The 15,601-nt window shown below is 42.1% G+C and overlaps 1 protein-coding gene across 1 annotated transcript in view; it reads left to right on the forward strand.

The window, feature by feature from the left end:
* The first annotated feature begins 3,349 nt into the window (after window positions 1–3,349).
* ATP6V1C2 (ATPase H+ transporting V1 subunit C2) overlaps window positions 3,350–15,601 on the forward strand; it is a 43,830-nt gene continuing 31,578 nt past the window's right edge. The window contains exons 1-3 of the mRNA XM_088444591.1: window positions 3,350–3,406; window positions 4,178–4,334; window positions 6,636–6,703. Of these exons, the coding sequence (XP_088300717.1) occupies window positions 4,206–4,334; window positions 6,636–6,703 (197 nt within the window). The 5' untranslated portion in view covers window positions 3,350–3,406; window positions 4,178–4,205. The remainder of the gene's footprint in view (window positions 3,407–4,177; window positions 4,335–6,635; window positions 6,704–15,601) is intronic.

Consider the following 15,601-nt stretch of genomic DNA (forward strand, 5'->3'; position numbering starts at 1 on the left):
ACTTATTAAGATAGTGCAGTTCTTTTTTAAACTAATTGATTAAAAGAAACTAGAGACACTGGTTCAACTCTGGATACTTATTGTGATGTAATTTTAATCATTGTTACATTGTTGTGTTTGTTGCAGTCCAATAGTAAAATCATTTGCTTTGCATTCTGGCTGGACCAAAATGCTATATATAGCACCTATCCTTGTGTGTCAATTCCTAGTTCCCTATAGATTGTAAGCTTGCGAGCAGGGCCTTCCTACTTATATGTCTGTTACTACCCAGTTTTGTTCTATTAATGCTTCCAATTGTAAAGCGCAATGGAATATGCTGCACTATGTGAGAAACTGTTAATAAATAAATAAAATAAATTAATTTATTTATTTTTACCATAATATTTGAGCCTTATTGTTCATGTAGTACTATCACATTTGAACATTGATCCAGCGCAGTGTATCTCATTCTATGATTCTTTTCATCATTCCGAAGTTTTTGCTCAACTTCTTACACTTGCTGCAGGTTTTGACAATGTTTTTTTTATGTAATATTGTTTTATGTTTTATGTAATATTTATTGATATTTATCTCGTCATTATTATTTAAATTTAATACTCAGAGCCAGGAGTTTTGTCGTGATCTCTCTACTTTTTCTGTTTCAGTGTTCTTCCATGTAGACATCGTTCCACTTCTGTGCACGCTCCTGTCAGCGGATGGAGATGGGATGCTTGTTTTTGGCGCCAGATCTCTTGCACCCAGCACCTATTCTAATGATGATGGCTGTAGATGGTAATACAGTGGGCAGGCCCTTACTCTAGTTAAGAGCTGGCAAGAATAGTGAATCACTGGCAGATGAAGCGCCACTCACAAATCTATTTGCCCTGACATCTAAGCAAACAGAAACTGAGCTTGTAGGCACAACCAACGCATGACTCAGGCACCAGCCAGCGCCAGTCCGACCATTACGCACAGTACGCTGGCGTGTAGGGCACCATGCTTCATGCAGGGAGCTGCACAGGGTTGGACTGTCAGGGAAAATCCCTGGGAGGCCTCACTGCCTGGGGGCCCCACCTCCTCTTCTGATTTTTTCTGATCAGTTACCTGGTAGAACAGGAATATACAAGACCATGCACTGTACTATCCATGCTGTCTGTAGGTTGTGTCCTCTATAATGGTTGGCTAAGCTCTGTGGTGGCTGGCCACAAATTTTAAGCATGGGCCCCTAGCACTGCCTTCCACTGGTGGGCCCTTCATGTCCCAGTCCGACACTGGAGCTGCACATAAATCTCCATCCACCTGCCCTGCCTCCTGGTTGCTGTGGAGTGAGGGGAGAGGGTAGGGAAAAGGAGGAGAGAGGGTGGGGAGAGGAAGAGGAATCTTATCTGATGTAATCTGGACTGTCTGCCCCTGGCTCCAGCTCCCAACTTGACATCTTGTTCTTACTTCTGCCCCCAACTATTCCTTGTGCAGAGACTTATAATCTAGATAATAAGCGAGAAAGCTTGTCTGTCTGTCTGTCTGTTTGTTCAGATTATTATTCACAGAGCCCATTCAGGTTATGCCACACAGTAGTACCCCTTATACACATTATGCCACGCAGTAGTAGTGCCCCTTATACATTGGAACTACACAGTAATGCTCCTTACACTACACAGTACACAGTAATGCCCCTTACACATTTAACCACACAGTATTGCCTTTACAGACTATGCCACATAATGGTAGTGCCCCATATATCACATTATTCTACACAATACTAGTGCCCTTACACATTATGCCCTCCCCCAGCAACTCACCTTCCCGTTTCCTTCCATCAGCATCTCGCCTCCCCCTGTGTGCCATCAGCAGCCAGCAGGTGTGGATTTGGGGCCGGGCCACCAGCTATTTACAGCTGGCACACCAATAGGCAGACGGACATACAGCATCAGCGCAATTTGAATTTGGCGCAGGTCTTGAACCAATCGGAGCTCGTGGACCAGCAGCCAATCAGGCACCATCACTGCTGATTGGCTGCCAGTCCGCAAGCTCTGATTGTCTTGCGAATGGTGGCGCTGTCTCTCCATGACTGCCTGCCAGCTGGCAATCTGGCACCAAATCTACATTGCTGACACCCGGGGCCCCCTCAGTGGCCCTGCCTGGACCAGACCACCTTGTATGCGTGCCTGGGTGCAGGGGAGTGGCGGGCCACAGCTTGGGCACCATAGCAGCAGCACCCCTTGCATCCACAGTAGTTACACCACTATTTGCATGCATATTAGCAAACAGTGGGGTCCTTATTATTATTATTATTATTATTATTATTATATTTTATGTCAAATAACTCAATAATGGCTATATGAAATGTAAAGCATCACTACACCAAAAGGTGCGTACACACTGGGCGAAATTTTGGACGACGGAACAATAACGATATTGTTATCATTCAGTCTTCCAAAATATTGTTCAGTTTTTGCACAAAAACGCTCATCAATAATGACCAGCGATGCGCGCTCCCGCTGGTCTTTGGTCTTTGACATTCATCGCCTGGAAATGCAGGCCAACCTGACAATATTGTTAGGTTGTTGCATGTTCGGGAATGAGGGAGGGAGCCCGGTACTGAACAATATCGTTCATGATATTGTTCAGTGTTTATGCTCAGTGTCGTTAACGACACTGAGCACACCCCTGCCTACCCCTGCCGCGGACACACTAGACGATGGCGCTCATGGAGCAAATCGTCTAGTGTGTACTCACCTTAACTGTAATTTTATTTTAATCTAAATTATTTACTAATTGCAAATGTTTCAGCCAGATATCTGATAGGACAGCAGCAGGAGCCATGTTCCTACTGCCTTGCAATAAGACACTATGAAAAATGTTGCAGATACCTGAGCTTACAATTGCTGCTATCAGAGGACAGTGTAATGCATATGACAACAATAACACAACTTACAACATGCTATTCTGTGAACTCCATTGAGCAAAGGATTGTAAGTGTTACTGTCAGTGTCTCTATATTCTGGGAAGTGTTAAAATTGTGTGTTTGTGTAGCTGCACATTACACTATCATGTTATCATATGGGAAGTTTTACTTTGCCACAATGTGTCTTTCTTTATTGGGTCTGTATTATTTTATGTTTAGTGTCCCTCTAATTTCTATGTCAGCAATATGCATCAAGTTAATATTGGCATAAAGTACTTTTTTCCTTTGTAAAAGTTGTAACAGCCAGCGGCAGCCCATGGTTATCAGGGTGACTCTGGGTGAGTGACATCAATGCAAGAAGAGCTGGCTAATCCTGCAGGGATAGCCCAGAGCTAGATCACACGTCACAGGTGCCACCTACCTGAGCCTGACATAAAGGGAGCACCTGAGCTACCTGGGAGGAGAAGAGAGGGCTTCTCAGAGCATCCTCCAGACTGGCACAGGCCTGGCACATACACTCAGGTAAGAAACGGCTTTTAGGCTAAGTGGGTGGTCGTGGTTCAGATATAGCAACTACTGATCCATGCAAGTATGTGAATTAGCTGCAGGCAGCATTGCACAGATGTGAATGCCAGGTCTGCCTAGGATAGTGGTCCTGTCTATAGTGCTGTGTAGACAGCTTATCTCACATCTCACTGTAGGGTCTCTTGCACAGTGTAACAGCTGAGTGATTGTGTATCTGTATCTTTTATCTACACATTTAGAAGGTGGAAATGGCAATAGTATCATTTTTTTTTCTATCAAGGGCAGGTAACCTGTGCTGTCCTGCTGTTTCAACATTTCCAAAGCCATTCTGGGACTTGTAGTTTTCCAATAATTTGAGATGCACATGATTTATTTTTAAAGCCAGCCTTTAATACCTATGTCACATGATCCAGGGCTCTGACACCTCTGTCTAGCTGCAGATGTCAGTAATCCCAAACCCAGGTAATATCACAGGTAGAAGACACCTGATCTGTTCTCCCGGTGAGAGGTGGATTGTACATTCAGTAACTTTTATGTCACTTGCTTTCTGCAGCTGATCACACTGGGATAGTGATTAGTTTCATACTGTACTTTAAATCCTGTAAAATATAGTTCAGAAATAGAATCTATGAAGTGATACTCTGCTTTATAGCAATGCAATATGAATTGATACCTTGTCTTATTGTAACGAACCCATGTTGCTCCAGGAGTTGTGTCATTTGTCAGTATGGAAAGTTTACAGTAACATTTTCTAATCACTATTTGCAGTATTGGGAGCTCACTCTAGAGGTGGAAGATGTCTGAGTTTTGGCTGATTTCGGTCCCCGGAGATAAGACCAATTTGGCATCTCTGGAGAGGATGAACACAGTCACCTCTAAAGCCAATCTGTCCAACAATGCCAAATTCGTCATACCTGACCTGAAGGTAAGGGCACCATGGTTCTCTCTATGCAGCTGCTGGTGGTTTTGACAAACTGGGGGAAAGGACTCCAACAAACTGCTCCTAATTCAGACAGTGTTATAGAACCAGATCACTGTGAAATGAGGTGTGATCACCGGCTTTTATACGTTTACTAAATGAAAGAGAACAATTAGCTTTTAAAGTGGGATTTTTATTTTTGTTTAGAAAATGATTGGTACATAGAAATATATTATAATACACTACCAAAATCTGATGCCTGACTTTAGGGAGATTTTTATTTGCTCCATTTTTAAGAAACTCCCAATTATAACTGTTTTGTCAGTCATGTAAAATAGGGTAAAATATGGGAAAAAGACAAACCTATGAAGCTCATTTTATTTCAGATATTTGTGTAGCTTGGGATAGATAGCAAGATGAGCACTGTCTAATAATGATGTATATGCTACATCAGGTCTGGTTTATGGTGTTGATATGATTTTAGTGGCTAATAATCTGATAAATATTATTATTATTATTATTATTATTATTTTTTGTATTATTATTATTTGTATTATTATTTGTATTATTATTATTATTATTATTATTAATTAATAATAATAATAATAATAATTATTATTATTATTATTATTATTATAATAATTATGCTTTCTGCAAATGCCATCATATTCTAGGCTTACATGTAGTTACAGCTTCTTCGTGTGTCACCTGTATAATAACAGATGTTGGTCATTCAAGATCCATACAAGGCTGTATAAAAGGGGGGAGATGTTCTATTTTACCAGATCAGAGCTCAAACATATTTGCCATTGATCTGACCCCCTCCAGTCTTACAGTATCTCTATCAATGCCAATAATTAAAGCAATTTGTAGTTGTGCTGTTCATGAATATGTCTAGCAATTACCTTGATGGCTCATAGAAAAGTGATATTAAATTCTCTATTGTCATAGTGAGGACAATTAACTGTGATTGTTAGTCGTACTTAATGCAAACATGACTCCGGATGCCCCGCTGCGGATGGAATGATAATGGAACTAGACACCCTTATTCTGATTTGTACGCATCTATGTGATCGCAACATTCCCCGGTCGCGAGAGCAGTCATCATCACCAAAGCCGTAACTATGGCTGGCGGTGCCCGGTGCAGGCCATCTCCCCTCAGGATGCTTTGGGGGCTGTAAGGGCAGAGGTGTGGTCAAGTCTGAAGCGTCCTAAGGAGGAGCAGTGGGTGACCGGCGGTGCCCCCCACAGGGCTCTGTGCGGCCGAACCACTCGCACACCCCTAGTTACAGCCCTGGTCATCACTATCACCTGCACTTACTTTTATCCCATGCTAGGTGCAATTTGGCATCCTTATTGCCTATACACGACTAGCATGTAACTCTGGTTACACGGCCATGACACACACAGATCACCCCACAAAATGGTTCTCTTACGTGCGTTCGCATTGTCGTCTCCCCGTTACCACCCAGAAACCCCAATTTAGTCTCTGCAGGGAAATGGCTGAGATGCACATGACTCTGAATCACACGTGTACGCTGGCAGAGATACGTACGCATCTTGCGGCGTATGCGCAGCATGTGAAAAATCGCTAGATGCGGCTGCATTCGAAATTGCGTGTAACTCAGAATCAAGTCCAATGCTTTCATCAGATGACCCCACAATACGTCACCATTATTGAATTTGTTTTATTTTTATTTTTGTACTAAACTAGAATATTTAAAAGTGTTATAAAGAATATTGGGGCTCATTTGTAAATAAAAAAAAGTCATTCCAGTTTGCATAGAATGATAGAGAAATAGTTTCATATGCAAAGAAAAAAAAAATCAGGGAACAAATCTTAAAAACTTTAGGCTGCCCCTATCTATTAGGGTAAAATACAACATTGTATTTTTTTATGTGACAGTTAAAAGCTACCAACGAGACAGGACTGGGCTCTTAGGGTCTGATAGCGGACACACATATTTTGAAGTCTCTGAGATGACTGTATACAGGAAACAGAAATAAAATTGCATATGGTCTCTGTGTTTAAATTTCATTCATTCCCGAAAGACGAGTACCGTACTTAAAAACACAACTTCATTTGTTGTGGAATACTTTGCAATAAAAACAATGGAAGACCTAATCATCATTGCCCTCTGTTCATTGTCAGGCCATAGAATAGTTTATATACACATCTGTATTTATTTTTATATATATATATATATATATATATATATATGTACATACACATTCATACACGCATAATATTTACTCATAGTTGTGCTGCTAAGGTCATTAAACATGTGAATATTTTTCCCCTATTAGGTGGGTACTCTAGACTCGCTGGTTGGACTGTCGGATGATCTGGGGAAGGTGGATGTCTTTGCTGAAAGGTACACGTCCTCTGTTTACTGCACACAATGTCATAAGACATACTGTTATATATACACAAAGATCTTGTCTTAACCAACCCCTTGCTTGACTGTCTCTGGATCTAGAACTAAACAGAAGTGGCTGGAGTCAGTCACAAGCTTGTTTACATGTCTGTGTATACTAATCACACTTTAGTAAAAATATGCACAGTATATTAATGCTATTGAGAATCAGTTGTCAATGTTTCTTTCAAAAAAATGTTCAGGTTGATTTTAATCAAATTTGGGGCGAATATTTGCTATAGTCCCTTTATCATGTAATTAAAAGTGGAACTCAATTAAAAAGAAATATTGTCATAGATTGTACTGGTATGGTGGCACAGTGGTTAGCATTGCTGCTTCGAGGTGCTGGTGTCATGGGTTTGATTCCCACCATGACACTATCTGTGTTGCATTTGTATGTTCTTTCTGTGTTTGTGCAGGTTTCTTTCCACAGTCCAAAAATATAAAAGTAGTTTAATTGACCTCAGAAAAAAGTGGGCAGATGTCTGTGTTGTAGGGAATTGTGACTGTGAGCTCCAGTGTGGCAGGGCAGACTATGGACACTCAATCCAATTAGGTGCGAGTGTTTTTTATGGAAGTCGTAGACATCGCATGAATGTGTGCACTCGAGTAATATGAGATCCAATTAGGAATGTTAAGTCGCCCTCTTCGTTCACTTAATAGACGCCGCCTTTCATGCCAATTGATTACTTCCTCCCACTCCCGCCTCCAAGATTGTGCCCGTGCTGCTCCCCACCTTTGGAACTCCCTCCCTCTCCCCATCAGACTCTGCACCTCTCTGCAATCATTGAAACAAGCTCTTAAGACCCACTTCTTCATTAAAGCCTTCCAGCTGTCATCCTAACTTGCTGCTACATCTTCCTTTCTCCCCGCCTACCCCATTCTGTGTCACTCCTGTTTGTCTACCCCTCCCTTAAAGAATGTAAGCTCTTTCGAGCAGGGCCCTCTACCCTCTTGTGCTTCTCCCTGCTGTAATTTAATTTATCTTACTCCCCACTAGGGCAACTAACACTTGACTGCTTATGTGGGCGTAAAGGTCACTAATATAGCAATGTTTATTATCCATGTCCTGTATTGTATTGTAATGTAAGTCACTGGTTACTTATTTGTCTATGTACTTTGTAAGGCGCTGTGGAACACTTGTGGTGCCATATAAATAAATGATGATGATGATAATAATAATAACTGCACCCTGGGAGAAATGTGTGAAAAAGTGGGCAAAAAAGAGGCAACTGAGATAGCAGGACCATATAGAAGGCTGTTAGTGGCCATAAGGAAAGTACTGGAGGTTTTTAAAAAGTGTCAAAAGGCTGATGTTTGTACTTTTTATTAATGGTTGAAAAATGATATTGAGTGAGTGTTTTTTCAGCATATTTTGTACAGAAAAATGTCTGTAGAGTAATTTTTAAAGATTTTTATTCAAGTTTGTAAAAAGTTGGAATAACCACTTTTACCTCTCATCTGCAAGTTCAAAAACCCATCTACCATCAATACAACACCTTCATGTACCTGTCCCACATTATTTACACTTCCACATACCTGTGCAATATAATTTACCCCTCCACATACGTGTACCCCATCATTTACACCTCCACATACGTGTACCCCATCATTAACACATCCATATGCCTGTCCCACATTATTTACACCTCCACATACCTGTCCCCCATCATTTACACTTACACATACCTGTCCCCCATCATTTACACCTCCACATACCTGTCCCACATCATTTACACCTCCACATACCTGTCCCACATCATTTACATCTCCACATACCTGTCCCACATCATTTGCACCTCCACATACCTATCCCACATCATTTACACCTCCACATACCTGTCCCACGTCATTTACACCTCCACATACCTGTCCCACATCATTTACACCTCCACATACCTATCCCACATCACTTACACCTCCACATACCTGTCCCACATCATTTACACCTCCACATACCTGTCCCTCATCATTTACACCTCCACATACCTGTCCCACATAATTTGCACCTCCACATACCTGTCCCACATCATTTACATCTCCACATACCTGTCCCCCATCATTTGCACCTCCACATACCTGTCCCCCATCATTTGCACCTCCACATACCTGTCCCACATCATTTACATCTCCACATACCTGTCCCCCATCATTTACACCTCCACATATCTGTCCCCCATCATTTGCACCTCCACATACCTGTCCCCCATCATTTGCACCTCCACATACCTGTCCCCCATCATTTGCACCTCCACATACCTGTCCCACATAATTTACATCTCCACATACCTGTCCCACATAATTTACATCTCCACATACCTGTCCCCCATTATTTACACCTCCACATACAGTACCTATCCCCCATCATTTGCACCTCCACATACCTGTCCCACATCATTTAACCCATTATTGAGCTTTTTAGAGAATTCACCTGAAAACTGGTATTTCTTTATTGGCCAAATTATGCAATTTAAACCCCTCCAAGTGCATGATCACTTATTAGGAGGGGCGTACCAGAGGTTCTGCACTGTGTCCCGACATTTTTACCTTAAAATAAAGATTTTTCACTAACTTTTCACCTGCTTGGGGGGTGCGCACAAAAACCTCGAATTTACTCTGAAAAATCAATGTGAGTTTTGAATTGGATTGCAAATGAATTTCAGTGTGCGAGTTCGCAGTGAGAATGGCTTGCAGGACCCAACTCGTAACTAATTGGATTGACCCCTACGAGTGATTCAATATTCCCTGGAAAGTGGTGTGTATATAAATGAGCAAAAAAAAAATACATGTATTGCCTTTTCTTGAATCTCAGAACAGTTATGTTTATTATTCAGAAGTTGCTCACAATTGATACCATATTTGTGCAAAACTATGTCCCAGGCTTTTCCCATATATTTTTTTACTTACCATACCTGTCTGCGTATAAACAGACAATAAGAGCAAAGTACTTCTGTTATCATAACATTTCCTTTGCTGTCAGTAAATAAATCATATTATCATGAACATTATGGGTCATTTACTGAAACTTCATTTGGCAGCAAAATTTGCACTGGCCTCAGTAACCAATCAGATATTTACTTGCATAGGTTTATGCTGGCCATACACTAGTACGACCTGCATAAGATAAGATTCATCTTACATTTTCCCTTGAACTCCCCGGCAGATCCCTGCCAGTCCCGGACATACGACTGACACACGCTGACATACAGTCAGGTGCATAAATATTGGGACATTGACAGAATTTTCATATTTTGTCCTCTATTCACCAATAGATAGATTAAAGCTATTTGTCGATTAATGTTGTTCATTGTAAATTTTGTACCTAAGTGCAACGTCAGTGAATTATCCCTAATGCCGTGTAATTTCCAAGGACTGACTTTCTCCATACATTTTGCTAGAGCATACAGCTTTTACATGTAATTTTTCATTCACTTGGTCCATAAAAAAGCAGCATGCTGTATTCCAACATTGGCCCCAGTGCCAGAGAGGGACAAGAGAGGATCCAGTCAGAATGTTCACAGTCAGAATGTAGACACCAGAATGTCGACAGGTTCTGAATGTTAACAGTCACAATGTTGACATGGACATAGGGGCGACAAGAAAAATGTCTACATTCACGAATGTCGACATGATTGAAATGTTGACATATTCATAATGTTGACATGTAAATTTTTGTGTTATTTTTACGGTTAGGTTTAGGGTTACTGTAATGGTTAGGGTTAGGTTTAGGGTTACTGTAATGGTTAGGGTTAGGTTTAGGGTTCCTGTTAGGGTTAGGTTTAGTGTTATGGTTAGGTTTAGTGTTAGGGTTATGGTTAGGTTTAGTGTTATGGATAGGGTTAGGTTTAGGGTTACTGTAATGGTTAGGGTTAGGTTTAGTGTTATGGTTAGGTTTAGTGTTAGGGTTATGGTTAGGTTTAGTGTTATGGATAGGGTTAGGTTTAGGGTTACTGTAATGGTTAGGGTTAGGTTTAGGGTTACTGTAATGGTTAGGGTTAGGTTCAGTTTTATGGTTAGGTTTAGTGTTAGGGTTATGGTTAGGTTTAGGGTTACTGTAATGGTTAGGGTTAGGTTTAGTGTTACGGGTAGGGTTATGGTTAGGTTTAGTGTTATAGTCAGGGTTATGGGTAGGTTTAGTGTTATGGTTAGGTTTATGCTGGCCATACACTAGTACGACCTGCATAAGATAAGATTCATCTTACATTTTCCCTTGAACTCCCCGGCAGATCCCTGCCAGTCCCGGACATACGACTGACACACGCTGACATACAGTCAGGTGCATAAATATTGGGACATTGACAGAATTTTCATATTTTGTCCTCTATTCACCACCACAATGGCTTTGAAATGAAACAAACAAGATGTGCTTTAACTGCAGACTTTCAGATTTAATTTGAGGGTAATTACATCCAAATCAGGTGACCGGTGTAGGAATTACAATGGTTTCTATATGTGCCTCCCACTTTTTAAGGAGCCAAAAGTAATGGGACTATCAACTCAAAAGCTATTTCATGGACAGGTGTGGGCTATTCCCTCGTTATTTCATTATCAATTAAGCAGGTAAAAGGTCTGAAGTTGATTCTAGGTGTGACATTTGCATTTGGAATCAGTTGTTGTCTACTCTCAATATGAGATCCAAAGAGCTGTCACGATCAGTGAAGTAAGCCATCATTAGGCTGAAAAATCAAAACAAACCCATCAGTGAGACAGCAAAAACATTAAGTGTGGCCAAATCAACTGTTTGGCACATTCTTAAAAAGAAAGAACGCATCGGAGAGCTCAGCAACACCAAAAGACCCGGAAGACCACGGAAAACAACTGTGGTGGATGACAGAAGAATTATTTCCCTGGTGAAGAAAAACCCCTTCACAACAGTTGGCCAAATCAAGAACACTGTTCAGGAGGTAGGTGTATATGTGTCAAAGTCAACAATCAAGAGAAGACTTCACAAGAGTGAATATAGAGGGTTCACCACAAGATGTAAACCATTGGTGAGCCTCAAAAACAGGAAGACCAGATTAGAGTTTGCCAAACAACATCTAAAAAAGCCATTACAGTTCTGGAAAAACATCCTATGGACAGATGAGACAAAGATCAACTTGCACCAGAGTGATGGGAAGAGAAGAGTATGGAGAAGGAAAGGAACTGCTCATGATACAAAACATACCACCTCATCAGTGAAGCATGGTGGTGGTAGTGTCATGGCGTGGGCATGTATGGCTGCCAATGGAACTGATTCCCTTGTATTTATTGATGATGTGACTGCTGACAAAAGCAGCAGAATGAATATTGAAGTGTTTCAGGCAATATTATATGCTCATATTCAGTCCAATGCTTCAGAACTCATTGGACGGCGCTTCACAGTGCAGATGGACAATGACCCGTAGCATGCTGCAAAAGCAACCAAAGAGTTTTTTAAGGCTAAAAAGTGGATGTTATGCAATGGCCAAGTCAATCCGATTGAGCATGCATTTCACATTATGAAGACAAAACTTGCAAGCGGGTCTGAATCAGGCCCAGTATTTAAATAGGTCAAAAGACAAGTATTGTGTAATGTGTCCCTTTATCTACTTCACGACCTATTTGAATAATTATGAATGTTTAAGAACGTTTCTTTGTTGGAAAAACAAAATTAAAACATTGCACTCATTGCAATTAGACATCCGGTTCTCCCATGTAACGTAGTGAGATTCATTACTCTCTCGGGGTCTGATTCAGAGCCGGACGCTATTTGCGCTCGCTCGGTCAGAAAAAGGGGGTGGCTATTTAAATTAACCGTTCGCTCTTTGCGGTCTGTTCACGCCTCTATGTCTGAACGAGCTAACAAAACATGCGGAAAAAACGCCCCCCTGGCTGCTCGCATCATACGTCATGTCCGCTATTTATTAGATTAATACAGTACATCGAACGGCGTTTGAACTGCTCGCTATTCTTGTGGTTGCTTTTTCCTACCGCAATCATGCGAGCAGTTCTGACTATAAAACAACCAAGTGACGTGGTCGATGACGCTGCTTTATTAATTATGCACACCCTTAAAACGCCCGTTTTGACCTTTAGGCACGCCTGCGTTCTGATCTTCACTCCCTGTTTCAAAGCACTTTCCTCTGTTACCACCCACAAACGCCTCATCCTGTCACTCAAATTAGCAGGCATTCGCTATTTAGCGAGCACACGATTTTCGGCCGCACTAACTGGTTCGCGCATGCGCATTACAATCCGTACGCATGCGCAGATGTGCGAACATCATTCGCTAACGAGCGGCTCTGAATGAAGCCCTCTGTGTGTGCGCTATTTTATGGAGCCACCGTGCACTGAATTAATTGTGACTAGACTGCCATCACTAGTGGTTACATGTGGATAGAGTATCCGGTTGTTGTTAGGCGGCAGGCTGAACTCTCCTTACCCTGAGCATTGTGAAATGCTTACTATGAAAGTAGACTCCTTAATATTTTATAAGGAAAATATTCAGGGATCCTATTTGGGACAGAGGTAAAATGAGGTTAGTCACTGAGCTCATCCAGGTCTCTGACAACTGACCAGTCACACATATTGCACATTATCTATTTTTCTACATTTATTTTATAATGCGTCTCCATTCCTGATTGAGAAGCTGTACTCTCAACCATCCAAGAATTAATCCATGTAGTATTTTGAAATTAGTGTTGTCTGTCTATAAGACATGTAACATAATTGTCAACTTCCTATTGGCTAGTTCACGGGGGGTTTGTTCACATGAATAGCCAATAAGAGTAGCTTACCTCTCATTGGCTGCAGTGTGAGAAATGAATGGGGTATACATGAAGTTCATTCTATGGGATCTATGTACTAAGCCTTGGATGGAGATAAGGTGAACAGAGAGAAAGTACCAGCCAATCAGCTCCTAACTGCCATGTCACAGGCTGTGTTTCAAATATTACAGTTTGGAGCTGGTTGGCTGGTACTTTAAAACTTTTTTTTTTACTTTTAGTAAATAGACTCTAAAGTACCAACCAATCAGCTCCTAACTGTCACGTTACAGACTATGGGGTCTATTTACTAAGTAGTGTTAGGAGACAGAGTGAAAAGTGATAAGGTGCCAGCCAATCAGCTCCCAACTGTCATTTTTCAAACACAGCCTGTGAGATGACAGTTAGGAGCTGATTGGCTGGCACCTTATCACTTTTCACTCTGTCTCCTAACACTGCTTAGTAAACAGACCCCTGTGTTTGAAAAATGACAAGAGCTGATTGGTTGTTAGTGTTACTTTAACTACCATCGCGACCACCGGGCTTGCGACGAGACCCTGCGGTAGGGTCTCGCTGCCGCAAGCCCAGGAGTGATTTTGGCTCTATCAGAGCCAAAGTCACTCCCACTGACATCATTACTGATGTCAGTGGGGCCGGACTCAGATGGTAGGCGTTCCCATGGGAACGCCTCCGTCTGGCCGCCACGCCCACGCCCACCAAAGGGGGCGTGCTGTCAGTCACCATCGACAGCACGCCCCCTTTGGTGCGAGACCCCGAGCGACGTATTTCTCGTCGCTCGCCGGGTCTCGCGCATGCGCACGACGGAGCTCCCTCCGTCATGCGCATGCGCAGTCTAACAACATCGACCCGCTAGCGAGCGAACTTTGCTCGCGAGTGGGTCTGAATGACCCCCATAGTCTGCAACTATAAGCGCTGGTGTTGGTTATACTTCGCTTTTACACCAATAAAGATGCATATTGGAGGTCATCATCATCATCATCAGCACATATCATTACAGTTACACTACTGCTCGGGAAGCCGCACTTGTGTTTCATTTAGAATTCCTGCTGCGTTAGCAGTAACACGAAAGGAATGTTATGCCTCAGAGTACTGGACATATTTACATGAGATTGCAATTATCACTATGTGGCAGATGCAAGAAAACACACTGCGCACATTGCGTGTAATTGCTGGAGGGAGACCTTGCTCGTTTTTGGTTGCAACTGTATGGAGTGTGAGCAGAAACAATATGGTAGCACACTCGGCTACCATTATTGCCTCACACCCCTGAGGTCACGAGTTCAGTTACTGACCATGGTATGGAGTTTGTATGTTCTCCATGTGTTTGCTGGGTTTCCCCCAGGTGCTCATATTTCATCCCACACTTCAAAAACACACTTGTGGGTTAATTGGCTTCTGAAAAAAATTAAAATAATAAATAACCCTAGTGTGTATGTGTGTCCTTAGAGTGTTAGACCCACCGGGGCATGGACTGATATGAGTGACTGATATATTCTCTGTAATGTGCTTCGTAAAATGTGTGCGCTATATAAAGAATTGTTAAAAAATAAATACCGTGGGTAACTGTGGAAAGTTAAGATTGTATGGTTTGTTCCCCCCCCCAGCTTCAAACTCCATTTTGTGTTACCTCCTCTGCAGGTGTTAGATCACTGGATGCAATCACACGGCAGGCATGATAATGTCATAGGATACCTGAGACAAACAGCAGTGTTGTTATGCTAGCAGATGATGGGAGGTGTAGTTTATTGCTTCAATCATTGCCCGCGATGGCCCAGGACGGGATAACAGAAAAGTGTTATTGAAGGGCCTGATTCAGCTTGTATCGCTATTGCGATCGCAGCTGCGATTACGCACGCAGTTCAACTGCGATTGTATGCTAATTAATTGCGATCGCTATGCAGTCGCAGCACTACATAAGGACGCCCACTTTACCTTACACACATCCGTAATGGAATCGGTATAATAAGCAGCCGCCGACTGAAATCCCGCCAGTGGAAGGCCGCCTGGTTCAGAATCTCAATAGCGGTAGGTAAGTACTCTAACCTCCCCCTCCCCAGGAGATGCCTAACCCTAACCTCCCCCCGGTGGTGCCTAACCCTAACCCCCCTCC

The sequence above is a fragment of the Taudactylus pleione genome, unplaced genomic scaffold (genome assembly GCF_031769625.1).
Source record: "Taudactylus pleione unplaced genomic scaffold, aTauple2 ptg000367l, whole genome shotgun sequence".
Lineage (NCBI taxonomy): Eukaryota > Metazoa > Chordata > Amphibia > Anura > Myobatrachidae > Taudactylus > Taudactylus pleione.